The sequence below is a fragment of the Mesoplodon densirostris genome, chromosome 4, assembly GCF_025265405.1.
Source record: "Mesoplodon densirostris isolate mMesDen1 chromosome 4, mMesDen1 primary haplotype, whole genome shotgun sequence".
Taxonomy (NCBI): domain Eukaryota; kingdom Metazoa; phylum Chordata; class Mammalia; order Artiodactyla; family Ziphiidae; genus Mesoplodon; species Mesoplodon densirostris.
In genome coordinates, this window is record NC_082664.1 from 182,882,866 (window position 1) to 182,908,935 (window position 26,070).

A 26,070-nucleotide genomic window follows, 5' to 3' on the forward strand; every position below is an offset into this window, starting at 1 on the left:
CCGGGGACCCCGCAGCAGCGCCGAGGGCGCCGGCACCTTAGGAAAGACGAGCTTCCCTCGGCGGCCGGGGGCGGAGGCAGGGCCGTCCTTTCCAGCTCCGCGTCGGGGAGCCCTCTACCCCGCGGCTGCCGGGTCCCCAGGGCGGAGGGACCTCGGGGGTGTTTTTCCAGGCGGTGGTCCGGGGCCGCGCAGCCGGCAGGGGCCCCCGGGAGGCGTGGCGAGGCCGACCCGCTGCCGGCGCGCCCCACCCCCGTCCCTCCTCCAGCTCCGCCCAGCGCCCCGAGGGCCAGCGGGGGGAGGCCGGAATTTCCCCTCGCGGGGGCTCGGGCTGCCCCGCAAGCCAGCGGGCTCTTTCTGTTTACGGAGAGAAAGGGGAAATGGAAGAGGCGGGGAGGCGGCGGCTGGAGTCCGCTGCGCCGCCCCTCGGCCGGCCCAGAAGCTGTGAGTCAGGGGCCGACGAGGGCGGCCCGGGCGCGCGAGAGGCGCGGGGCTCACTCGACCGCTTGGGCCCGAACGGCGCGCCAACGCTCCGGGGCCGGTAGCCCTGGTTCCCGCTCCTGCCGACGCCGGACCTGGGGACCCCGGCGCGCCCGGCTCCCGGGGGCCGCCCGCCAGCTGCGCCGCGAGCCGTCGGGGGACGGCGGCGGGGACGCGCGGAGGCCGCAGGTAAAAGTTCGGGGGCTCGGGGCTGTCGTTCGATCGCAGCCCTGCTGCGTGCCCCGGCGGTTCGCACCCTGAGGTCCGGGGCGCCCCGGCATCCGGGAGGGCTCCGGGGCCCTGGGGGGGGGGGGCGTGCCAGTCTCCGGCTGCGGCGCTTCGGGGCTGCGCGCGGGTCGCGGCTGCAGCCGGCACAGCTGGAAAGCACCTTGCGCAAGGGTCCCACGGGGCGCCGCCCCGCGACTCCTCCCCTTTCCTCCTCCTTCCCGGATCCCTGGCGCGCGAGCAGGGCAGGTCCCGGCTTCCCGCCGCGGGCGCCACCCGCAAGGCTGCGCCCTCCCTGCTCAGACCCGGTGAGTGCGCCCCGGAGGCGCGGGGCCCGGCTGCCGCTGGCCCTGGCGATGGGTGCTCTTCTCATGTGCAAGCCCTTTAAGGCTCCCTTCGTCTTAAGGACCGGGAGGAAGGGAGGGGAGGGGGGGTTAGCGGGGTCGAGAGCCTCCGAGCAGCTGAAACAACTTCACGCTTGCATCCCAGATCCCATTCTGCGACCAGTGGGGTGGTTATAGCAGAACACGAATGCTGGGCTTTTGGCCTGAGAAAGAATGTTAAGGGGGAAGATGTTATTTCACAGATGTTTCCCCGTGGAAATGCAGTATCAGGATTCCGAAGTTCTAGTTCTAGGCGGAGAACCACGTTGAAAAGGAAGCGCAGCGTCCAGATCGTCCCAAAATTTAACGGGGAAGGCCGCGAGCTGTCTTTAAGAAAACATTGCAATGTCAGTTTCACTTTTGGAAAGACGTATTTTGGCCCAGAATAAAGGACTGCTCCGGACAAAAACAGGGAAAGAAGCAGTAATACAGTTGCTTTGCGTATCTGTGGCCTGAGTTTTAGGTACTTGCCAAGTAGAAGGTAATTTGAATCGGCAGACGCCCCCAGATCTGATGGATTGAGGTTGGTGTGCGGTATTTCTGGCAGACGGCCAATAAGGAAAATTGGATGGTTGAGGCATCTAGAGGTTTTGAAGCGGCTGTGCTTCTAATACAGCTAGAATGGCTTCATTCTCGGTTTCTTTTAAAAAATAAATTTGTTTATTTATTTATTATTTATGTTTGGCTGTGTTGGGTCTTCGTTGCTGCGCGCGCTTTCTCTAGTTGCAGAGAGCAGGGGGTGCTGAGGTGCGCAGGCTTCTCCTTGCTGTGGCTTCTCTTGTGGCGGAGCACTCGCACTCTAGGTGCATGGGCTTCAGTAGTTGTGGCTCGCGGGCTCTAGAGCGCAGGCTCAGTAGTTGTGGTGCGCGGGCTTAGTTGCTTCGCGGCATGTGGGATCTTCCCGGACCAGGGATTGAACCCGTGTGCCCTGCATTGGCAGGTGGATTCTTAACCACTGCACCACCAGGGAAGTCCCAATTCTCGGGCTTTTTGAGAAAAAAAATATTATTAGAAGAAGTCTTATTGGAGGTGTGCCCTGAGGGGCAATGTACTATTTTGGCAGAAAAATCTTTTAAATGTGAAGTAACACGAGGTATAATCACCTCTGTGCGGTAGGAGCTACGCCAGTAATCTTGGCCATTGTCATTCGCACTTGCCAGGAAACCCTCGACTTTTGTTTATGGAGATGGAAGTAGCTAAGAGTTTGCCATTATGTTAGGAGAGTATTTCCTCTTGGCTTTACTGCCAATTTCAGAAATTATTTGAAGCAGATAATTTTGACTGTATCTGCCCATTTGTCCATTTCTAAAATTGGTGTAGTCCCCTCCTGCGTTAACAAGTGGGGATTTAATGCAGATTTTCATTGAACACTGTGTGGGGAAGGGTGCTTGCTGTAAAGTGAAATACAGATCTCTTCATCATTCACTTTTCTAGACGTCTACTGATGGTGAATAACGCAGAAATCGTTAGCATCTTGTCTGCTTAATTAAGGTGTGAAAACGCTGAGGTTTTTGCCGGCGCCCTGAGCGGTCGGTCGTCAGGGTTTTCTGGGGCACACGAGGGTTTGCACGCGGGTTTGCGGGAGTGGAGGCTGGCTTGCTAGGGGATTAGTGGCACCGAAGACACACGCCTCCACCTCCCTGCCCTTCCCCAGCAATCAGATTACGGGCGTGTGTGTTTCCGCCTCTCAGGTTTTACATACAAATGTTCCAGGCTTTGTGCAGGATTTAAAAACCAAAACCCGCCTTTCCTCTCCAGATCAGCTAACCGACTTGTAAACTGTATGGACCTTTTCCTCTCTTTCTATAGCCCTGTTACTACTGGGCACTTTACTTTCTCTCTGGCCAGCCATTCGCTAAGTAAATCCAGCAGCTTTGGAACTTTTCAGCCAGTGGGGTCCTAAATTGAGCTGTTGTTGTTTCAATTTCATTTTTTTCCCTGTAAATTTTACAAGTAGAAACTGCAACTAAATGGCCCCATGAAACCCAAGTCCAGTGTTCCTCCATTAACCTAAAAAATTCCTTTCATAACTCAACAGACTCCAAGAGCCTGAATCAGTCTTCCTCAAAGACCAGCCAGGTCTGAGAGGGCGCTTTCCTTTGCTCTCTAGATGTAACTGTAATGATAGCAGCCATCAAAACATTTCATTGGTTTCTGCCTTTTTTTTTTCTTTCTTTCTTTGTCTCTTATTTTAGAAACAGTCTTTAAAACCTTACTGTGAAGGAGGGGGAGGATGGGGGGTTGGGGGGGAATAGGTAGCCGCAGCCCATCTGCAGTTAAGAGAGGCGGCCTAATGCAGTATCTGCAAAGCCAGGGATCCAACCCAGTCCTTCGATGTCACGCGCATCGTAGCAGCTGCAAAAGACATAGTTTACTTACTGTGTACCAGACTCTGCACCCAGCACCTTATGCTCCCGAACTCCTTTGACCCTCACCACCACCTACAAGGGACGTGCTGTTATCACTTGCATTTTGCAGGTGGGGGACGTCGACATGCAGTGAGGTTAAAGTACAAAACTTGCCCAAGATCATGCAAACGCTAAAGGAGGGGCTGAGATTGGTCCCCTGCGGTCTGAGTCTAGATGCCGTGTCATAACTGCGCAATCCTAGACTTCTTTCCCCATACACAATTTGTAGTGGCGCAGGGGTTAAGACTCCGCGCTCCCGATGCCGGGGGGCAGGGTCCGACCCCTGGTCAGGGAATTAGATCCCACAGTGCATGCTGCAACTAAGACTTCACTTGCCACAACGAAGGAGCCTGTGAGCCGCAACTAAGGAGCCCACTGGCCACAACTAAGACCTGGCCCAACCAAATAAAATAAATATTTTTTTAAAAGAGCATTAAAAAAAAGAAAGAAAGAAAGAAATGGATCGTCCAGTAACTTAATAACGACACTAAATTGCATGGTTCTTTTCCCAAGTGAAATTCACCAAGAGGCCTATGTCTGGGTCTTGTGGGCAGGTGGCCCCAAGGTGGAATATTTCCTGGAGTTTGGTGCTTGTGCTCCAGGTTGATGGGAGCCTGTGGCTTTTATTTAGCCCTGTATGTTGAACGCATTGAAGGACTGTGCTTTCAAGAAGCTGAAACACTTGTCAGAGAGAGGCTGCTTCCAGGAGCACAGTAGTTTAAGTAGACATACATACCTTTTCATTTTCTTAGGTCTCTTAAGTCCTTTTATCTTTAATCCTTTGGAATGGTGTTGTTCCAAAATCGTGAGTAACAGGATCATTGTTTACCCTTGATTTACCTTCTTTTTCTCATTTACAGATCCCCAAGTGTGGCTCCTGATTTGTATATAAGAACTGAAATACGGTTTTGGCTAATCAGAGTTAGTTGACCTTGCCCATGTCTTGCTTATGATAGATTTGGCTTCCCTGACTTCTTTATAAAACCACAACTTCTAGAGAGTCATTGATCTAGATATTAAGTTAACCTTCTTGAGTCTTTGAGATGCATGCTTTGTACTGTTAAAGAATCCTGGTCACAGGAGGGGACAGCTGATTACAAGTTAAAGGAATCTTCTCCTTTCTCATACCCATCCTCAGCAGAAAGAGGATTTGAGATTTGCCATCTCCCTTCTAAATGAGCTGTTATTTGTGTCAGAATTATTCCTGAAACTTGACTTACCATCATCACATTTGCTTAGATTAAAATCCATTTGACATGCTTCTGGCTTCAGGGCCTGAATTTTATTTGCAAAGTTAGCTCCTGAATTTGGTAAAGGAGTTTTTTGTTTTTAAGTAAATTTCCACTTTAATTTTATTTATTTATTTATTTTGGGCTGCGCTGTGTGGCTTGCGGGATCTAAGTTCCCCAACCAGGGATTGAACCCGGGCCACCACAGTGAAAGTGCTGAGTCCTAACCACTGGACTGCCAGGGAAGTCCCAAGGAGTTTCTTTTTTTAAAAAAAGCCACCCACGGCCTAAAAGCCACAGAGATCATGCAGGGAAGATTGTCCCCTTGGGGGAGCAGCAGGGCTGGAAACGGTCAAGGACCAGGCGCCTCACCTCCTGCCGCCCTAATTCATACTTACATTTAGTGGACGTTTATTTTCAGTGGCTACAGCTTATGCCACCAACTCAGTGAGTAAGTGGGAAGCAAGTGAGCTCGCTGGATCTCAGGTGGCCTCTCTGTAAAACGAGCGCCGGACTAAAGGTTATCTAAGGTCCCTTTCTTCACTGTCTGTGCACTTGACCTCACACACGCTGTGGCCAGAGCCCTTATTTTATAAACAAAGCCATATAGAAGCCTGTTCCCAATCCTTTCACGTCAGTTTCCCATTGATCTCAAATGCAAATACAAATACAGTAAACTAAGTAGCTGAGGTTTCTTTTGCAGACTCTCTGGAGAGCCTGATAGTGATGGAGTTCATGAGCACTGGAAGTGACAGCAAAGAAGAAATCGATTTATTAATGAAACATTTGAACGTGTCTGATGTAATAGACATTATGGAAAATCTTTACGCAAGTGAAGAGCCTGTGGCCTACGAACCCAGTCTGATGACTGTGTGTCAGGACAGCAGTCACAAGGAAGAGGGGCGTTCCGACTCTGTGCTGCTCAGCGGCCAGGAGGGGCCTTGGCTGTCATCCGTCCGATACGGAACCGTGGAGGATTTGCTTGCTTTTGCAAACCACATATCCAACACCGCAAAGCGTTTGTACGGACACCGACCACAAGAATCTGGAATTTTATTAAATATGGTATGTTTTTTCCTGATCAGTTGAGTGCCGTGTGTTCAGCTTTCTGCTGCTGCAGCACTTAATGCTGAGTGGGATTTGAACTTGGTTCAGACTGGCTGCCAGGTATGGTTTTTAAAAATGGAATATCTGTAAGAATCACCTCCATGTGAAAGGTGCAAAAAAGAGTCTTCGTTAAAAGTTCCATTTAAAGAATCTTTTCCATATTTTAGGATTAGTTCTACAAATAGATAATTAAGAAGAATGAATTTTAATTTAACAATTCACTGAAGAGCTCATTCGTCAATTAGGCCGAAGAGAAAGGCTTCCTGAGATTCCTTCATCTGAGAGGGGAATAAAGACTTTGTCTTTAATTAACATGTAGTTTTTATGTAGTATAGTTGATGTATAATTTTATCTAAGTTATAGGTGTACAATATAGTGATTCACAATTTTTGGAGGTTATACTCCATTTGTATTATTATGAAATATTGGCTGTATTCCGTGTGTTACACGATATATCCTTGCAGGTTATTTTATACATAATAGTTGGTGTCTTTTAATCCTCTCCTCCTTTCCCCTTCCCTCTCCCCACTGGTAACCACTAGTTTGTTCTCTATATCTATGAGTCTGTTTCTTTTTTGTTATATTCACTAGTTTGTTGTATTTTTCAGATTCCACATATAAGGGATAGCATACAGTATTGGTCTTTCTCTGTCTGACTTATTTCACTTAGCATAATGCCCTCCAAGTCCATCCATGTTACTGCAAATGGCAAACTTTCATTCTTTTTTATCACTGAGTAGTATTCCATTGTGTATATATATATATACATGTACCACATCTTCTTTATCCATTCATCTGTTGAGGGACAGTTAGATTGCTTCCATTCCTTGGCAATTGTAAATAACACTGCTATGAACATTGGGGTACATGTACCTTTTCAAATTTGTGTTTCCATTTTTTTGGATATATACCCAGGAGTGGAATTGCTGGATCATATGGTAGTTCTCTTTTTAGTTTTTTGAGAAACCTCCATACTGTTCTCCATAGTGGCTGCACCAATTTACACTCCCACCAACAGTGCAGGAGGTTTCCCTTTTCTCCATATCCTCGCCACGTTTGTTATTTGTGTTTTTTGATGATGGCCATTCTGACGGGTGTGAAGTGATATCTCATTGTGGTCTTGATTTGCATTTCCCTGATGATTAGAGATGTTGAGCATCTTTTCATGGGCCTGTTGGCCATCTGCATGTCCTCTTTGGAAAAATGTCTATTCAGGTCTTCTGCCCATTTTTTAATTGGGTTGTTGTTTTTTTGATGTTGAGTTATAGGAGCTGTTTACATATTTTGGATATTCATCCCTTCCTTATTGGTTGTATCATTTGCAAATATTTTCTCCTGTCCAGTAGGTTGTCTTTTTGTTTTGTTGATGGTTTCCTTTGCTGTGCAAAAGCTTTTAAGTTTAATTAAGTCCCATTTGTTTATTTTTGCTTTTATTTCCTTTGCTTTAGGAGACAGATGCAAAAAAATATTGCTACAATTTATGTGAAAGAATGTCTGTTTAGTTTTTTTGAAGGCTGAATTTTTATGCTTCTCTCGTCACATCTTGAAACGTCACGCTATTAATACTGGCTAAATTCAGTTCTTGCAGAACTGTAGTTTGTGGGCAGTAAATAGTTATCCACAGATTCACTCTCTTTAGTTGACAAAGTATGAATGACAAGGGCTATACTTGTTTAGTCATCCCAAGTATCCAAATAATCCAAAATATTGTGACAACACTTAGTTGCCACAGTAGGGGATCAGGTGATGTGTTTGGGTGTGGTCAGTGTCTTAGTCTCTGAAAGGTGAATGTAGGTGCTGGCTTGAGGTGATTTTTAGAAAAAGGACAATTCACAAAGGAGTGGGTGGGAACTTGCAAAACACGCTTATTGATGAAAGTGCCTCCTTTCCTTTGGTGTATCTAAATGGCAAGACGGCTAATGTATGGGGGGCGGTGCTGAACAAGTAAAGATTCTGGACCGAGTACGTAATTATTATTATTATTTTTTGCATACCACATTCGTTCAGTTCAAAACAACACAGTGATTTAGGTCAGCTGTGTAGTGAATTGTTTTGTTAGAAGCCAGTTGTGTTCAGCTATAGCTCAATTTGCAGCAGAATTGCAAAATTACCTTTTCAAAAAAAAAAAAAACAAAAGATTACATTTTGCATCATTGTATGACTTGCTTTGGTCTGGATATACCAAACTGTACTTGATAGTTAACTTTGCCTTGAGAAGAGTACTTCTGTTTATAAATGGCAAGTCATAATTTGAATAAGGGTTAATACCTATTTGTCTTAGCTAAAATATAGCTGGAGAATTCTGGTTCAAAATAATATATATATCTATAATCAGAAACATAATTGTTTATGTATTTCTCTCTTTTTTAACATTTATTTGTTAAAATGGGTATCTTAAAGGAAAACATGCAGAATAAACACATTATTTTTGCTTGTAAATATGTAGAGACTTGGGCTTATTTCCCCTGGACTATCAGACTGATGAGAGATGGGCCATAGAATTGGGAATGTACAGAAGGGAATTCAGGAAAAATATAAAGAGTACAAAGCAGTAGCTTCCTGAAGGTTTTGGAGTGAGGGATAAAAAAAGCTAATGCAGCAAACGAGAGAAATGAAGGCATTAAAAGGAAGTGAAAATATTACCAGCAAAGGGTAAGAGTAGATTGTTGTCAGTCCTGTCGTGGAGCCTGTGCTCCAGAAATGAATCAAGTCATATTTGGGAGAAAATTTGCAAATAGGACATATCAAAAACGCAGGGATCTTTACAACTTTCAAAAAGCTTTTTGTTTTAAAAAGTGGTCAAGAATATAAAATACAGCAAGAAGACCTAAGCTTAAAATCCACAGGAAAGTAGACCATGCCTTATTTGGCAAGTCACCCTGCGGTTGATGGCTCAGGGGGCTGTGGTTGGCTTTCCTGTCACTGTCCTTAAGGATTAGGTGCATCTCTGTGACAGCTAGTAGCCTGTCACAGCTCCCTGTTTTATAAATAATGGCGCAAGAACGGTGACTTGCCATCCCAGATCATAGCCAGTCCGAGACAAGATGGTGAAGGAGGCCACGCTGGCTTCTGGCTTCCTTCATCCTCACATGTGTTCTCCTGGGAACCATCCCACCTTCAAGACCTTCCTCTTCCCATGGTCTTCCCACGAAGACTCCATCAAAACTTTTCTCTCCTGGCCTTGCTGCTGTCTGTTTCTCTGCTTTACAAGATGGCAGCTAATTATCTACCCAACAGATTGGTTCCAAGGTAAAGTCGACCTTCAAGTGTATCTACCGATGGACCAAATGCTTTCCTTCCAGTATTCATCCATTCATTTGCTAGACAGAGCTCAAACCTCTACAGGGGATGAGGTACTTCTCCAGGTGCTAGAGATACAGTTTGTGTTCCCTGGTAGCTTTTTGCCTGCTGGAGAGGGCAAGTAGACAGGTAATTGTAATGCAGTGTAGGACTTCTCAATACAGCTAGCCCTGATCGCTATGGGAACGCTCAGGCGGGATACCTCACATAACCACGAGGGTGAGCAGGAGGAATGGAGGAATGTCAGATAGGCTTCCAAGAGGAATTTAAAAAAAAAATTTTTTTTTTTTGGTCGCACTGCACAGCTTGTAGGATCTTAGTTCTCCAACCAGGGATTGAACCCAGGCCCTCGGCAGTGAAAGTGCCGAGTCCTAACCACTGGACCACCAGGGAACTTCCCCAAGAGGAACTGATGCCTACATTACTGAGTTGGAATCAGCCAGATAAAGGGGCTGGAGAGCAGAGAATGTTTCAGATGGAGAGAATGGAGGCACAGACGCCTGGTGTATTACAGGCAACCTACAACCACAGCGCCTGTGGAGTTAATTGGACAGGGTGGAGGACCCAGGAGTTACAATCATATCCTGAAGCGCATAGGCATGGAAAATGGTGGTCTGCATGTGTGTGCAAGTGGGTGCTATTTTCCTGAAAATAATATTTAAAAGATTCCACCAACATCCAGCAGGACCTGGGGAAGAAACTTTAGGAGACTAAGCCAGGGGTTGCTTTGTGTGAGGGTGTTACAAGTTACTTATAATCTAGACCAACTCTCACCCTCATCTGGGGATGAATAACCTAGAATGGGTTCTAAACAGTCAACTCTTGGGTGATTGTTTGGGAAGCTCAAGAGCCCCAGAGAGCTTGCTCATAGATGTGGGTGTGAGATGCTGTCCTGCTCCGCAGGCTTAGTCACGGATTCCTGGCTTCTCAGGGTTAAAAAAAACCTTAAAGATCCTTGAGTCAAGCTCTCTGTCTGAAGCTTGAATCACCCCCTTTATCAGCTCCAATAATAGCTGGGGCATTTTGGTCTGTGCTTGGAAACCTGTGATGAAGCATGCATCATATTCTAGGGCATTTAATGTCATTTTGGGCCAATGCTCATTGTAGGGAAGTCCTTCCTTAGAGGGTACTAAAAACCATCTCTGACTCCCCTGACTCCTAAGCCCTACTTCTTGGCCATAAAAATGTGTATATACATATACGATGAGGAGTGGTGAAGATGGCAGGCCCTTGAATTAAAGTGCCCGGCATGTATCTCAGCTCTGAAATGGACTAGCTGGGTGACATTGGGCCAGTCATTACAACCCCTATGCCTCTGTTTACTCATCTGTAAAATGGGTAAATGGCCTCATTCATTCCACACAATGAATGCACGTGACCTGTGTACACACAGCGCGTGTTGAAAGGATGCAAGTGTTGTGCTTGTGGTTGTCATGCGCCTTCCTTACGACAGTCCTCCCAATGTTTACAAAACTGCATGTTCCCCACGCCGTCTTCCCTCTTCTTTCTCTGATGCCTCTGGCTTTGCCTGCTCTTTTTCATGCACTGTGGTGTTACCTTTCCTCCTCCTGTGGGTAGCCCCCTCTGGCCTCAAGCCCACCTTACTGCCCCGAACTTGAACCTGGCTGTCCCTTTGCTGTGGGACCAGCAGAGCAGGACAGAGACGGCTGGGCCTTTGTTCTAGAGCCCATGCCTCTTTTCCTGTAGACCGAGGTCACATCCATTTCCTAGCTGCTACTTCACACGGGACCCTTATGGAATTATTCTCACTGACATACCTACGGCCTTTCTCAAGTGCTGCTCCTGGGCCCAGTGTTGTTCTGTGTCAATGGCAGTGATTGGGATGAGGAAATGGACTGCGTGTCTGCACCTGACCATGGCTTTAGTATGTTAAGGGGTTGGCAGAGGTAACGGTTAACATAGATTTCCATAATGTTATTAGCTTGGACCCCTAGAAAGAAGAAGGAGAAGAAGAAAGGGGAAAAACATTTCAAACCGAAATAGGGAAGGTGTCGGACTTGGGGGAGATCCAGGGACTTTGCAGACCCACAAACGCGCCAGCACTTGCATGTCATACGACACGTTCAGGGACTGTCGTCTGAGGTGGCCTGGGAGAACTTGCAGGATGTTTGGAAGAGGGTCCCCAGAACGCTGGGGATGCTAAACTGGCGTGAAGGAACTGTAGTATTTGATCGAAAGCGAAGAAGGCCAAGTTGTGCTCAGTGACGTGTAAATGTAGACATTTAACATAGACATTTAACAACTGAGGTTTGACCACAGCTCAGCTTTAATTACAGCCTCTGGAAGATCAAAGGCTCTCATCTAAAGAATAGGAGCTGTGGCTTTGGGGTCAGACAGACCCGCGTTTGAATCCTGACCGTCACTGCCTAGTGAGTTCCTTAATCTCCTGAAGCCAGTTTCCTCATCTGTGAGTGGGGATAAAGAGTCCTTACGTCACAGGCCCGTTGTGAGAAATTGCTGAGTTAATGTATGAAGTACTCAGCACAGGGCCTGGCCCAGAATTAATGCTCAGTAGATGGCTGGTATTATTACCCTTCGTCCTGTCGGCTAAGAGGACACTGCATCAGAGTGGGTTGGAGAAGATTTGGGTTGGACCAAAGTGAAACTTTCAAGTGAAGTAAGTCAGACAAAGACAAATATCATATGATATCACTTATACGTGGAATCTAAAAACATGATACAAATGAACTTATTTACAAAATAGAAATAGACTCATAGACATAGAAGAAAAACTTATGGTTTCCAAAGGGGAAAGGGTGAGGGGAGGGATAAATTAGGAGTTTGGGATTAACAGTTACACACTACTATATATAAATAGATAAACAGCCAGGACCTACTGGTTACAGCCCCGAACTTGAACCTGGCTGTCCCTTTGCTGTGGGACCAGCAGAGCAGGACAGAGCCAGATCCCACGGATCTAGAACAAAGGAACTATAGCACAGGGAACTATATTCAATATCTTGTAATAACCTATAATGGAAAAGAATCTGAAAAAGAATAGATACGTATATGGATAACTGAATCATTGCCGTTCACCTGAAACTAGCACAACATTGTAAACCAACTATACTTCAATTAAAAAAAAAATTTTTTTTTTAAGTAAATTTTTTTTTCCAAAGGTGAGTTAAGCCCTGAAGTGGATTCCTGGAGAATCGAATGAAATTGGGTCTGTAAATATTTAATAACAAGGAAGAGGCAATAAAGCGAGTGCAGCTGAGTGCCGTGAGCCTGGTTCTGTCTGCATGTGGTTCCCAGTGTGCTGTAGAAGTGGCCTCCAGGAACTTGAGGTGACCCTTCTTGAAAGGAGGTCATATTTCAAACTTGGCAACGCTGCGGGCTCCACTTAGTCATTTTCCCCTCGGGTCCTGCGCAGAGGCTGCACTCAGTGAATACTAAAGTTTTAAGTGTAGTGACTTCACATTTCGAAGTATTAGCGTCGTTCTTTGCTTCATTCCCTGATAGTGAGCACGCCTGTTCATGGGGTGTAGCTAAGATTAGCAATGGTAGGTCCTGAGTGAATAACGCTTACGGTCACCAGGATTATTCCCAGAGCAGGGCCCGTGTGAGGAGCCCCGTGCATCCGGAGATGAATCGGAGTCTCTACTCTTTACCCCCGTGATCCGCACTCCCCTTCACCCTCTCCCATGCTTGAAATAACTTCGTGTCACTTTGATAGTTTCATAATTCCCGAATTCATAATCTGAAGTCATAATATTACTAATGAAACATAGGTAAAACCTGTATTTTGAGACTAACCCTTGAAAGCATACCCAACAGATTTTTTTAGGTCATGTCTCCCACGGACTCTCTTATTAATTTGTTTTCATTTTATCTATAATTATTTCTCCTCTCAATCTTTCACTTTTGAAAAATTGAGATAGACTTTATATGCAGTAAAATACACAGACCTTTAATATCCAGTTTGATGAGTTTTGACAAGGGTACATACCCTTATACCCCACACTGCTATCAGGATATCTCTCTCTGAAATTTTTTAATTGTTATTTTTATTCATTTATTTAAAAATTGAAGTATAGTTGATTTACAATGTTGTATTAGTTTCAGGCATACAGCAACGTGTTTCAGTTATACTATACTGTGTATATATATATATATTTTTTTTTTCAGATTCTTTTCCCTTATAGGTTATTGCAAAATATTGAGTATAGTCCCCTGTGCTATACAGTAGGTCCTTGTTGGTTATCTATTTTATATATAGCTGTATGTATATGTTAATCCCAAACTCCTAATTTATCCCCCCCCATCCCCTTTCGTAACCCTAAGTTTGTTTTCTATGTCTGTGGGTTTATTTCTGTTTTGTATGTAAGTTCACTTGTATCTTTTTTTTCTTAAGATTCCGCATATGATATCATATGGTATTTGTCTTTCTCTATCTGACTTACTTTATTTAGTATGATCATCTCCAGGTCCATCCATGTTTCTGCAAATGGCATTATTTCATTCCTTTTTATGGCTGAGTAGTATTCCACTGTGTATATGTACCACGTCTTCTTTGTCCATTCCTCTGTTGATGGACACTTAGGTTGTCGCTCTCAGCTTTTGAGTCGACTGGTTTTCAGACCTCTTGTTCAAAGTGTTTACTGACTCACGAACCCTCAGAGGTCAGGGGTCATCTGTCTCTTGTTCATCGCTGCCTGCTCAGCTCCAAACACAGTGCCTGGCACATACCATGCACTCAGTAAATATTAAATGAGTGAATGGATGAGAAATGGTTCTGCCCTTACTTTGCTTACGTGGCACTGTCAACTCATAGCTCTGGCATAACACATTGTTTTCCAGAACGTCTGTGATCATCAGTTCATTTCCCTACTCTCTATGAGTGTGCGTCACCTCTGAGTAGTAGGTATGCAGACTAACAGGTTAGCACATTTTAACTGGAAACGAGTCAGCTTGCATGCACACTTTACATTTCTGCAATGTTTATTTTCAGCCTTTTTGTCACAGCAGTCATGGTGCCTTAGGTAAATCATTTTTAAAGTTCTCTTTGGCAGTGAATTACTCACACGTAGATAGAAATATGATCAGGTCTTATCAGGGATGTGTTTCTGTTACATGCTTTCTCTGTTTTGCTGAAGCTCTAAATGGGAGCTCTAAGAGGCTTCTGTACACTGTTATGATTATATACAGTGACATTAATTTTGAACCCTGCGTGTAGGAATGTGGTCGAACGTAACCAGTTTCTAAAGGGCAGGTCTCAGAAGAGGACTTTGCTGAAATTCTCACCCTCCTGCATTTTTGTTTTGTTGTAGGTAATCACTCCCCAGAATGGACGCTATCAGATAGACTCTGATGTTCTTCTCATCCCTTGGAAGCTGACTTACAGGAATATTGGCTCTGATTTTATTCCTCGGGGAGCCTTTGGAAAAGTATACTTAGCACAAGACATAAAAACTAAGAAAAGAATGGCATGTAAATTGGTACGTACTTCATAACCAGACAGGGTGCCCTGCGTGTTCGGCATAGGGGCTTTTGCGTGTTCGTTTATTTACTTTACTCAAAGCTGGCTACCCTTTGACTGCCTCTTATCTAAGGGTACTGTGTCCAAAAAAAGCATCTGTGTTTTATAGATTTGCTTGCTACCTGGGGCCATTCAGCCCCCAAGTCTGCTTAAGGGCATAGTTGATTTTAATCAGTTTGCTCTGATAACAAAGAAAGTACCAGCTTCTTTAGCGCCAGCTTGGATAACTTCATCCCTCTTGTGGTGGCTGAAGGGGGGCCACCCTGCAAGAGCACATCTGTTTGCTGCTGCTTTAATGCCACCCACTGGGGAGGGGACCAGGCAGGGAAGCAGACGCTGGGAAAGCTGCAAGCCTCCTCAGGACTATAGATTAAAGGGCTGAATTTCAGAGAAAAACCCCATCTCTTTTTTTTTTTTTTTTTTTTTTAAGATGTTGGGGGTAGGAATTTATTTATTTTGCTGCGTTGGGTCTTCGTTTCTGCGCGAGGGCTTTCTCCAGTTGCGGCGAGCAGGGGCCACTCTTCGTCGCGGTGCGCGGGCCTCTCACTGTCGCGGCCTCTCTTGTTGCGGAGCACAGGCTCAGTAGTTGTGGCTCACGGGCCTAGTTTCTCCGTGGCATGTGGGATCCTCCCAGACCAGGGCTCGAACCCGTGTCCCTTGCATTGGCAGGCGGATTCTCAACCACTGTGCCACCAGGGAAGCCCCCCATCTCTTCTTACTGGACAATGAATGCTGAGGTGCCCCACTTTGGAAAACCGTTTGGCAGGATCTAGCAAAGTGAACGCGCACACGCCCTGTGACCCAGCAATTCCACTCCTGCAGCTGCTCGCCCAGCAGGCATGCACACGCGGTCACCAGAGCCACGTGCTAGAGTGTTCATGGCAGCAGTATTTGTAATAGCCCCAAACTGGGAAGTTTCCAAGTGCTGAAATATGGTGTATTTACATACTGGGATGCTGTCCAGTGAAGAGAAGAAATGATTTACAACTTCCTATTGATGATGATAGATCTACATTAGGTTAAGCCAGAGCAGCTGGACACAAAATAAGATCTACTGTATGAGGCTCCTCTTACATAAAGGCCGAAAAAGGCTAACCAAACCCATGCTGTTGGAAGTCCCATTAGTGGCTGCCCGTGAGGAGCAGGGACAGGCAGGGGGCAGCAGGGGGCTTCAGGGCACTGGTGGGCTTCTGTTTCCTGATCTACATAGTGGTTACATGGGTGTATTCAGTTGAAAATTCATTGAGTTTGATACTTAACCAGTTTTGCACTCTTGTGCAAAAAAGTCTGTTCTACTTTAAAGTTTTTTTTTTTTTTTTTAAAGTGCAATAAAACAAACTCACTGGGCTTCCCTGGTGACGCAGTGGTTGAGGGTCCGCCTGCCGATGTAGGGGACGCGGGTTCGTGCCCCAGTCCGGGAAGATCCCACATGCCGTGGAGCGGCTGGGCCCGTGAGCCATGGCTGCTGAGCCTGCGCATCCGGAGCCTGTGCTCCGCAAAAGGAGAGGCCACAGCAGTGAGAGGCCCGCGTACCGCAAAAAAAAAAAAAAAAAAAAAAAAAATCTGGAGACATTATTTATAGCTCTTATTTTGGAGACATTCCATATCTATCTGCACTGAAAGAGCTACTTCTTTCTTTATTAATGACTTCCAATTTTCTGTAGAGTAGATGGCCAGTGCTAATTTAAATGCACTGTTAGAACACAAACTGAGAGACCAGAGACAGTATATTATTTCATGACAAGGAATATTGAAAATATGACCTAAAATCTAGGTGCCATAGAAATTACATGTATAAAAGATGGGAAATTACCTCCTTTGTTTCAATCATCATGAAAAATTCTTTGGTTGGGTATCTATACTCTAAATAAAAGCAGTATTTCATTATTTTGTTTTTTATTTTCTTATTTTTTTTACCTTAAGCGGACATGAATGTAAAGGCATATCTCAAGTAAACATTATCTTAACTCAGGGGTACAATTTCACAACATGTCTGAGTGTCCTTGAGGGCATTTATTTGCCTTCTGGTTTGTGAGTTGACCTATGTTGTGTATTCTTTTCTTTATCCTGGGGTTGTTTAGAATCTTCCTTGTGTTTTGTGTTCTAGATCCCAGTAGACCAATTTAAGCCATCTGACGTGGAAATCCAGGCTTGCTTCCGGCACGAGAACATCGCTGAGTTATACGGCGTGGTTCTATGGGGCGAAACTGTCCATCTCTTTATGGAAGCAGGCGAGGGAGGGTCTGTCCTGGAGAAACTGGAGAGCTGTGGACCCATGAGAGAATTTGAGATTATTTGGGTGACAAAGCATGTTCTCAAGGGACTTGATTTTCTGCACTCAAAGAAAGTGATTCACCATGACATTAAACGTGAGTTCTCCTTGGACATGTCCCTTTTTGGCTTAAAAAAGACTAGTTAGACCTTAGGCACATGGCTCCTCCTTCAATCTGAAGGTGGCAGGGAAGACACCCCTCCCCGCCAGCACTCTCGCCCTTTCTCCCTGGGTTCCTGAGATACATTTTAGAGTCTAGTGGGGTCACGAGAGCTTTCAAAGTCATAAGGAAGGATGATTTTCCAATTGTTGTGCAAGAGATTATAGCCACATATCATTAACGACTGCCTTGTTAATAGGCTTTAAAAATAGTAACATACTTAAAAACACAGTCAACGTTTTTGAAAAACAAATTGCTTTTTAATTTTGAATACAAATTTGGCAATAGTCCATTAAAGAAGCTTTCACTGACTGCTTTCTAGGAATAAGAGATTGTGGGGAAATACATAAGAGAGACCTGCTATGAACCCTTAATATCTAAGGGTAAATTGGACTAGCAAAACTTGTCCTGACAAAAATTGGGTATTTTACTTTTTTGTTTTAGAAAGTGGCTTGATAATACTATGCTTATGTCTTAGAACTTGAAACTCAATATATAAAAAAAATTCTTCCAGCTTTATTGAGAAATACTTGACATATAACATTGTGTAAGTTTAAGGTGTACAAGGTAATGATTTGATATATGTATATATTGCAAAATGATCACCACAATAGGGTTAGTTAACATCCATCCATCTCATGTATTTATGATTTTTCTGTGTGGTGGGAACTTTTAAAATCTATTCTCTTAGCAACTCTCCAATACGCCATTCAGTATTATGGACTGTAGTCACCATGCTGTACGTCACAGCCCCGGAACTTTTTCATCTTATTATTGGAAGATGAAATAGTATTCATCTTATTATTATTTTTCATCTTATTACTTGTAACCTTTGACCACCTTCCCGAATTCCCCCCACCTCAACCTGAAGCAACCACTCTATTCTCTGTTTCTACGTTTGTTTGTTTTTTTCTTTTTTAGATTCCACATATGTTAGATCATGCGGTATTTGTCTTTTCCTGTCTGACTTATTTCGTTTCGCATAATGCCGTCAAGGTTCGTCCATATTGTCACAAATAGCAGGGTTTCCTTCTTTTTTATGGCTGAATAATATTCCATTCTATATACCACACAATTTATATGTATATATTATGTATCACAAAAATGTATATATATACAAATCTTCTTTATCCATTCATCTATCAACGGACACTTCGGTTGTTTCCATGTCTTAGCTGTTGTATCTTGAGGATTATTAATGGCTACAATCATTTATATCCACCTTGGCTGAATTCTTGACAAATCTGAAGTGATTTTTACCTAAACTCTCACCCAGATTCATCCTTCTCTTTTGAACATAATAAGCCCATTTTAGTAGGGGAAGCATTTCAGTCTATCTTTATATGGAACTCGTTGTTTTAAATAATGTTTTCATTTTATTTAGGGATAGATACACAATTTTTTACTGAAAAATTTCCTCTCTTTATAGCTAGCAACATTGTTTTCATGTCCACAAAAGCTGTTTTGGTGGATTTTGGTCTAAGTGTCCAAATGACTGAAGAGATCTATTTTCCTAAGGACCTGCGAGGAACAGAGGTAATTATGTTCACACCAGAATGGGCAATATCTTACTAAGAGTAAAAATAAGATGTGCTAGCATTACTGCAGAAAGGACAAAGAAGGGGAGGAAAACCATTACATTCAATCATTGTTATCATTGGACCATGTTTAATGAGCATTTACTCTGTGCCGTATACTCTTTAGCCCTTGAAATAAATTATATTGTTTAATCCTCACAATACTGTTATCACAGGCAAATACTATTATTCCCATTTTAAAATAAGAAAAGAAGCTTGAAGAGGTTAAAATAAAGTGCCCCAAGTTACTCAGCTACTGATAGATCAGGGCCTCGAAATCTAGTTCTTTCTGAGCCTAAAGTCTAAGGTGTAACGGCTATGTAACTTTTTATTTATTTATTTATTTATTTATTTATTTACTTATTTATGGCTGTGTTGGGTCTTTGTTTCTGTGTGAGGGCTTTCTCCAGTTGTGGCAAGTGGGGGCCACTCCTCATCGCGGTGCGCGGGCCTCTCACTATCGCGGCCTCCCTTGTTGCGGAGCACAGGCTCCGGACGCGCAGGCTCAGTAATTGTGGCTCACGGGGCCAGCTGCTCCCTGGCATGTGGGATCTTCCCAGACCAGGGCTTGAACCCGTGTGTCCTGCATTGGCAGGCGGATTCTCAACCACTGCGCCACCAGGGAAGCCCCTATGTAACTTTTTGATATAACCAAGGTATGTGGTTTTAGCATAACGAATATTACTGCTTCGGTTCAATTACAGCCATAATTGTCATGGTTCTTAAGAACATTTACTGAGAACCGACAGCATTTCAGGCCTCTCTTGAATCCTGGAAATCTTAAAAGAAGTCTCATTGACTGGAGCACAAATGAATCTTATTTGAAGATATAAACTTGCTGTACTATTTAACTCATTTGTGAAGCAAGAACAACAAAAACAAAACTTTCCTGAATCTAAATGGGATTCAGAGAAATGCGGGCACGGGCTGTCAAATAATATATGTAGCGCTCACCGTATTAGGCTGAACAGTTGACCCATGTAGTGAGTGTCTATCCAGCACCTGCTGTGTGAAGACCGCTGTAGGTACCAGGGATGGAGCACAGGGCAAAGCCAATAAGGAGTCTGCTCCGGAGGGAGGACCCATTTTAAATTTACCTGAATTATTAACGTTTAACCGTTTGGTTCACGGTTGGTTATGGTGGGTGTGGGGTTGTATGCATCTGGGAAGTTACATGGGTGTAGAAGCTGCCTTCCTGCCCCTTCTCCGTGACTGTGAGATGATAAACTATCAGAGGGTGAGCTGTCAGAGCCTCCCAGCCCCCCATGCCCTTCTAGCTGTTGAAAGTGCCCTCAGGAAATGGAGAGGGGACAGTTGGCTGGACGTTTGCCCCGAGATTATCAGGTCAGTCCCGGTGTTAATCAGACGATAACCTTTAGTTTAGCTAGTAAATGTATTGCACTGAACTCATGGCAGTGCTAAAAAAAATTGTCTGCCTTTCAAACCAGGATTCTGTAAGCCTTTTCTTAACTCTCTGAAAGCAAAGACTCCCCGCCCCGGGCAGCAGAAGAGATCTTTGTTTTTGCTGTTATTACTGAACTTATTCTGGAAAATACTTGGGAGAGGATTCTGGAGAGTTGTCTTCAAGCAGAATAATGTTCAGAAGAGAACATTATTAATTTATTATTTTTTTTAAGAATGTTTTAGTCACCAGATCTTAGGAAAACTTTCCCAAAGCACAAAATCTAATAAGACAACACTTATGACATGTTTTTTTCGGAAAATACTTCAGCATGTTTTGGCAGTCGTCAGACATTCAGATATGTGACACTCTACCCTTTTTCCTGGAGCCAGTTTGAGAAACAAACTATTTATGGTATTAAAGATGGAAAATACCTTTCTCTTCCCAGCAGGGTGATCAAATTGAACATTTTGCAATAGCCAGAGAAAGACATCTCCTTTCTGGGATTTTCTAGCAGGAAGAGAGTGTGTGCTTGGGTATGAGATAGGAGCACAGCGTCTGTTCCTGAATAGTATTTGGATTGAGGTATTTTCACCAAGTGTAAGTTGCTTTCTATGATGGGCTAAACTGGCCTTGGCGTTCCTAGTTATAAACTCTTCTGATCAACCCGGGTTTGCTTACCCTTGGCACTCACGATCGAAGTGTGAGAGTGAAGTGTGACGGTGAGTTGAAGTGGGAAGGAAAGCTCTCGGCAACCTTGTTATGACTCCTCATCCTTAAAGAGCCAAGAAGGTATAATTCGTCAAGGTCAACCGTGCAGATTCGCTTCCCGTTAGAACTTGATCACTTGGCTACAGATGATTTCTGATTCCCCCAACAGAGCTCATTCAAATTCGGGACATGATCTTGTAACCATATATTGATAATACACATACAGGGTTCATCTGTCCTATCTTTAAGCTATTGTGTTTGAATTCCCTACTACAGAGAAGGAAGGAAAAATCAACGTGAATAGCTAATTAGAATTCCTTTGATTGCATGCTTCCTTTTGTAAAGTTCTTATGTAAGGTCACACGTCATCCTCACGTGCCCGGACACACACACACAAACACACACACACACACACACAGTCTCTTTCCCTTTGTAATAAATGTCTTCAGAGGTGAAGGCCTTGACCCCTGACCGCTAGGCTCCTTTGCTCCAGTGCCCACACCCTCGGGCGCACGACCCCCACAGAGCCAGCCCTGAAAGGAAGTGCCCTTGACCCCCATGCCCTGCTGCTCGGGCGGCTTGAGGAGCGAGGAGTGTGAGCCGTGGGCCCCTGCGGGGGCGAAGGGGAGCTGCCCGAGGGGCCGCAGCCAGGCCTCCAGGTGGGTGGGATGCTGCCGCCCCCGAGGTGCCATCGCACTGTCCCTCCAGGGCCCTGAGCACATCGCTGCCCTTGGTGACGCCCGCAGTAACGCTTTGCCTAACCCTTGCTTAGGGGAGCTGGCAAGGGTGGAGCAGGGTGGGCACTGCTGTTGGCAGCTGTCCGTGGCGCGAAATCTTGTGATTTTATTTGGTAAGAAAGTCCTTCAGAGAGAGAGAGAGAGAGAATCAGTGAGGGAACCAAAGCCAGACAGCCCGGAACTGTGTCGTAGCAAGTACTTGAGGCAAGTTAGGAAGGGGAAACTGGGCAGTTTCCCCAGGTTTTGTAAGCCAGTTCTTTATTTATTTACTCTGCAATGTATTCTGGGAACACTCACCCGCTTTTCCATGTTCAGATGACAGACGGCATCAAAACTTCTTAAAGCTAAATCTTGACAACGAGGGTAGTAACTGCTCTATGCCTGCAGCCGCCGTAAAGACGCGGCTCCCCAGGGTTTGCTCTTTTTCTCTTTTTTACGTTTAGAAACAAACGCTGCTTACAGAAACTATTTCTAAAACTAGCCCTCCTTTTCCAGCATCGGCTCATAAAACCAGACAGAACTTACACAATGTGAATCTGGCATGCCTTTAATATTTAGTCACTGGGCTCCCTGGTAGGTAGAAATAAGAAGTGGTTCATAGAAATGACCGATTAGGATCCCTTGCCCACTATTACACTTTAAATTCTTCTCTTCTGCGTAGTCGGTGTTGATACCCTGGAGACTTCTGCTGCCTTTGGATGACTGCAGACAATTAGTGGTTTGGCATTTTAATGACAAACATGAAATGAGGACATGTATTTCAGTGTCATTTAAATATGAAAGGAATTGGTGTTTTAACAGAAACAGGAAGCGTTGATCTGTGCTTTGCAGAACTTGGATGAGTGGGACTCCCAGGTGGGTTCTCGGCTGTGGCTCCTTTGCTGCCTGGTCTGCCTTGTGTTCAGTCTGTGCGAAGAGGTGTTCTGAGGCTGCAGGGGCCCCTTGGCCAGAGCTGCCTGGGTCCCCGAGGGTCTGTGCTTCTCCTTCACTGAAGGGAACACAGCAATGCCAGGCCCTTCTGAGGGGATGAAGTGTGCGGTGAATATGGTGAAGCTTCCCGAACTGGATTAGGGAAGTGGTACCTAGACAGGTGAGGGGAGTCAGACTGACCTGTCCTGCTTCTCTTTCAGATTTACATGAGCCCAGAGGTGATCCTGTGCAGGGGCCATTCGACCAAAGCAGATATCTACAGCCTGGGGGCCACACTCATCCACATGCAGACAGGCACCCCGCCCTGGGTGAAGCGCTACCCACGCTCCGCCTACCCCTCCTACCTGTACATAGTAAGCACCTGCTCAGGGGAGCTGCTCTTTCTCAGATAACACACCTGAGTGGGATGATGGTGAACTACGACACATGAGGGGAAGCTGAAAGTTCCTCCCACGTGGAGCGATGACCCGTTCCCGCAAAGAAGGCATCACTGTTTGAGCGGGGACCTACCCCAATGTGCATGGGCAGAAATTATAGCTATGCTGTTATACAAGATGCCACTGAAGAGCATCAGAGTAGCATAAATCATTGAGCCAAGGAAGTTGTATGTGTTCTTTGAACACATTCCAAAAAATGATGTTAGATTATAGATCCCCACGGCAGCCTGGAACGTAGTGAAACACGCAGGCCCCCTTTGACCGTGGAGAGGTTGAGAAGTAGACGCTTCCCCATTACTGCACAGGGACCTTCGGCCACTGCTCTGATGGAAAGCTGTTTATTCAAACCTCGCATGTATCTTTGACTGCATTCAACCAAAAGATGGGTTTTACTCGGTTTCCTTAGGAAATGTTACTGAAGGGTATGAACTGTATTTGCTTCGAAACAAAAGACTGCCCAGGTCTTGTAACTAGAGTACTTGTCCTGTCGAGGGTATATTTTCATACCGCTGATGCTAAGAGAGCTGGTTTGTTCGTAGATCCACAAACAAGCGCCTCCTTTGGAAGATATTGCTGAAGACTGCAGTCCGGGCATGAGAGAGCTGATGGAGGCCGCCCTGGAGAGGAACCCCAATCACCGGCCCAGGGCAGCAGACCTGCTGAAACATGATGCCCTGAACCCCCCTAGGGAGGATCAGCCCCGCTGTCAGAGCCTGGACTCTGCGCTCTTTGAGCGGAAGCGGCTGCTGAGCCGAAAGGAGTTGGAGCTTCCTGAGAACATTGCGGGTACGGACGCCCTGTGGTGGGCAGCGCCCTTGCCTCCCTTCTTTGTCTCTGTCCAACTTCTAATAATTAGAGCTCATGAAAGCACTTGGGAAAAAAACTGAATTAGCAGATGCAAACTGGTATACATAGGATGGATAAACAGCGAGGTCCTACTGTAGAGCACAGGGAACTATAGTCAATATCCTGTGATAAGCCAGAATGGAAAAGAATATGAAAAAGAATATATGTGTGTATAACTGAGTCACTTTGCTGTACAGCAGAAATGAACACAACATTGTCAATCAACTAGACTTCAGTAAAATTTTAGAAAATTGAAGTGACTTCCTGCATGCCATAAGTTGTTGGAGAAATTTCAGCAAGAATGTTAGCAAAAGCATATACAAAAAAAAAAAAAATTGGCTGGGACTTCCCTGGCGGTCCAGTGGTTAAGACTCTGTGCTTCCACTGCAGGGGGCACAGGTTCTATCCCTGGTCAGGGAACTAAGATCTCACCTGTCGCGGGGCACGGCCAAAAAGAAAACAATCACAATTAAAAAAAAAAAAATTGGCTAATTTACCAGCAAAGTCTAACTGGTTTCCAGGCACATGGAGATAATGCAGTCTTTGAGAATTGCTCTGCCTTGCTTTTTTGCAGCAGAGAATAGCATTTGCTTTTAAAAACAGATCAAGCATGACAGTTTTGCTGTTAGCGAAGAGCCGGGTTCTTTTTAATGCAATTATGGTGAACCACGCCAGCCCTTGTTTGGAAACATCACGGTGCTGATAAAATATTGAGTTTGAAGGTGACTTGCATTTCTGCTTCCTCTGCTCAAAATCTCTCTGCCAGCTGTGAAGCTTTCGCATTTAGGAAAGACAATACGCATTCCAGGAGCATTGAATATTCACAGAGCAGGGTTTCCAGTTTTCTTATGAAAATCTGGGACATTCTAAATCTATTTGGGTCCAAACCCAGATGTCAAGCCTGGAACTCTTGTTTGCATTTCTCGGCTTCTTGTCTGACTTTTCTGCATTTAAAAAGAATCATCTGGGATGTTGGAAGACGGGCCAGGATTTCTAGCTGATTTCTTGTGGTCATTGACTGTTTTTTGAATTCTTTTGTCTGTGTCGTATCACACAGACGAGCCAATAGTGTTCAACTCTGTGGCTCCTTAATAAAACCAGAGTTTGAATGCTGTTCCATTAGGCCCACCGTTTGTTGTTGTTTTCGTGTTTTGCTGAAGAGCCAGGCATTTATCATTGAACATGTCCCCTGGTCGTTTATTTTATGTTCTCGATGTTTCCCTTTTCAGATTCTTCATGCACAGGGAGCACTGAGGAATCGGAGATGCTGAAGAGGCAGCGTTCTCTCTACATAGACCTTGGGGCCCTGGCTGGCTATTTCAACCTTGTCCGGGGTCCACCAACACTAGAATACGGCTGATGGATGGATGGCGGCATTTGCCCTAAATTAGGACTCAGCATTTACTGGTCTCTGGGAAGCTGATTCTGCTGACTCCGCACAGGGGCTCTGTCAAGTGAATTGTGCGTTTATCGGCTGGGCTGCCACGACTCATGAATGTGACTCCACGTGGCTCCTGTGTGTTGATCTGTGAAGCTGCCCCGGGGCCCCATCAGGCTGGAAGGTTCTCATTTCTCAGGTGGTACGTCTGACTCAAAGGAAGCTGAGAGTTCACAGAAAGATCATTTCCAGTGACTGATTCCATTCACTATGCACTTGGCTCAAAATTTTAAAAATACCAATCACAGGGATAATATATTAGCCTAAAATTACTATTCTCGGTTCTAATTTAAGTATGGGAAGTTCATTTAACTCAGAGTAGTTTGGTGTATATTAGTGTGTATTCTATGATAACTCTTTGAGCCTTTGTCAGTAAATTGCAATATAAATGAAAGCCTTTACATTTGGGGTGACTAGAACAACTTGAATATTGTAGCAATAAGCTGAACTAGTGTCTTAAAAATGGCTAACTGATTAATTAGGAGCCATCCGACAGCAGGCCATAGAGCTGGGTTCTGTTATGTTCCTATGGAAACATTTTGTACTGTACATGCTATGCCTCAAACATTTAAAACGTGATGTTTTGAATGTGGATAAAACTGTGTTAAACCACATAATGTCTGTACATCCCAAAGGATGAGAATGTGACCTTTAAGAAAAATGGAACCATTTATAAATTCTTAATGATGCGACTTTTATAATTCTTATTTCTCTATTTTCTTTAAAGCATTTGTATATTAAAATAGCATACTGTGTATGTTTTCTATCAAATGCCTTCATGAATCTTTCTTATTATATATATATATATATATATTTAACACTGTAAGGTATGTGAGTATTCCTACTTCAGTGTGTTTTTACATCATGCAAATAAAAATGACACTTCTATCCAACGTGACTGGTCAAATCAACTGAACAAATTCAGTATTTT

The 26,070-nt window shown here is 44.6% G+C and overlaps 1 protein-coding gene across 2 annotated transcripts; it reads left to right on the forward strand.

The window, feature by feature from the left end:
- Window positions 1-254: 254 nt before the first annotated feature.
- Window positions 255-25,862, forward strand: MAP3K8 (mitogen-activated protein kinase kinase kinase 8). 2 transcript variants are annotated; one of them, XM_060097850.1, is made up of 8 exons: window positions 255-666; window positions 5,426-5,787; window positions 14,421-14,588; window positions 16,737-16,998; window positions 18,491-18,597; window positions 22,619-22,771; window positions 23,395-23,641; window positions 24,931-25,862. In XM_060097850.1, the coding sequence occupies exons 2-8, from the start codon at window positions 5,449-5,451 to the stop codon at window positions 25,059-25,061; spliced, it is 1,407 nt and encodes a 468-aa protein (XP_059953833.1). In that variant the 5' UTR covers window positions 255-666; window positions 5,426-5,448; the 3' UTR covers window positions 25,062-25,862. The 2 variants fall into 2 exon arrangements, with proteins under 2 accessions (XP_059953833.1, XP_059953832.1); XM_060097849.1 differs by lacking the exon at window positions 255-666 and adding an exon at window positions 933-1,010.
- The last annotated feature ends 208 nt before the right edge of the window (window positions 25,863-26,070 follow it).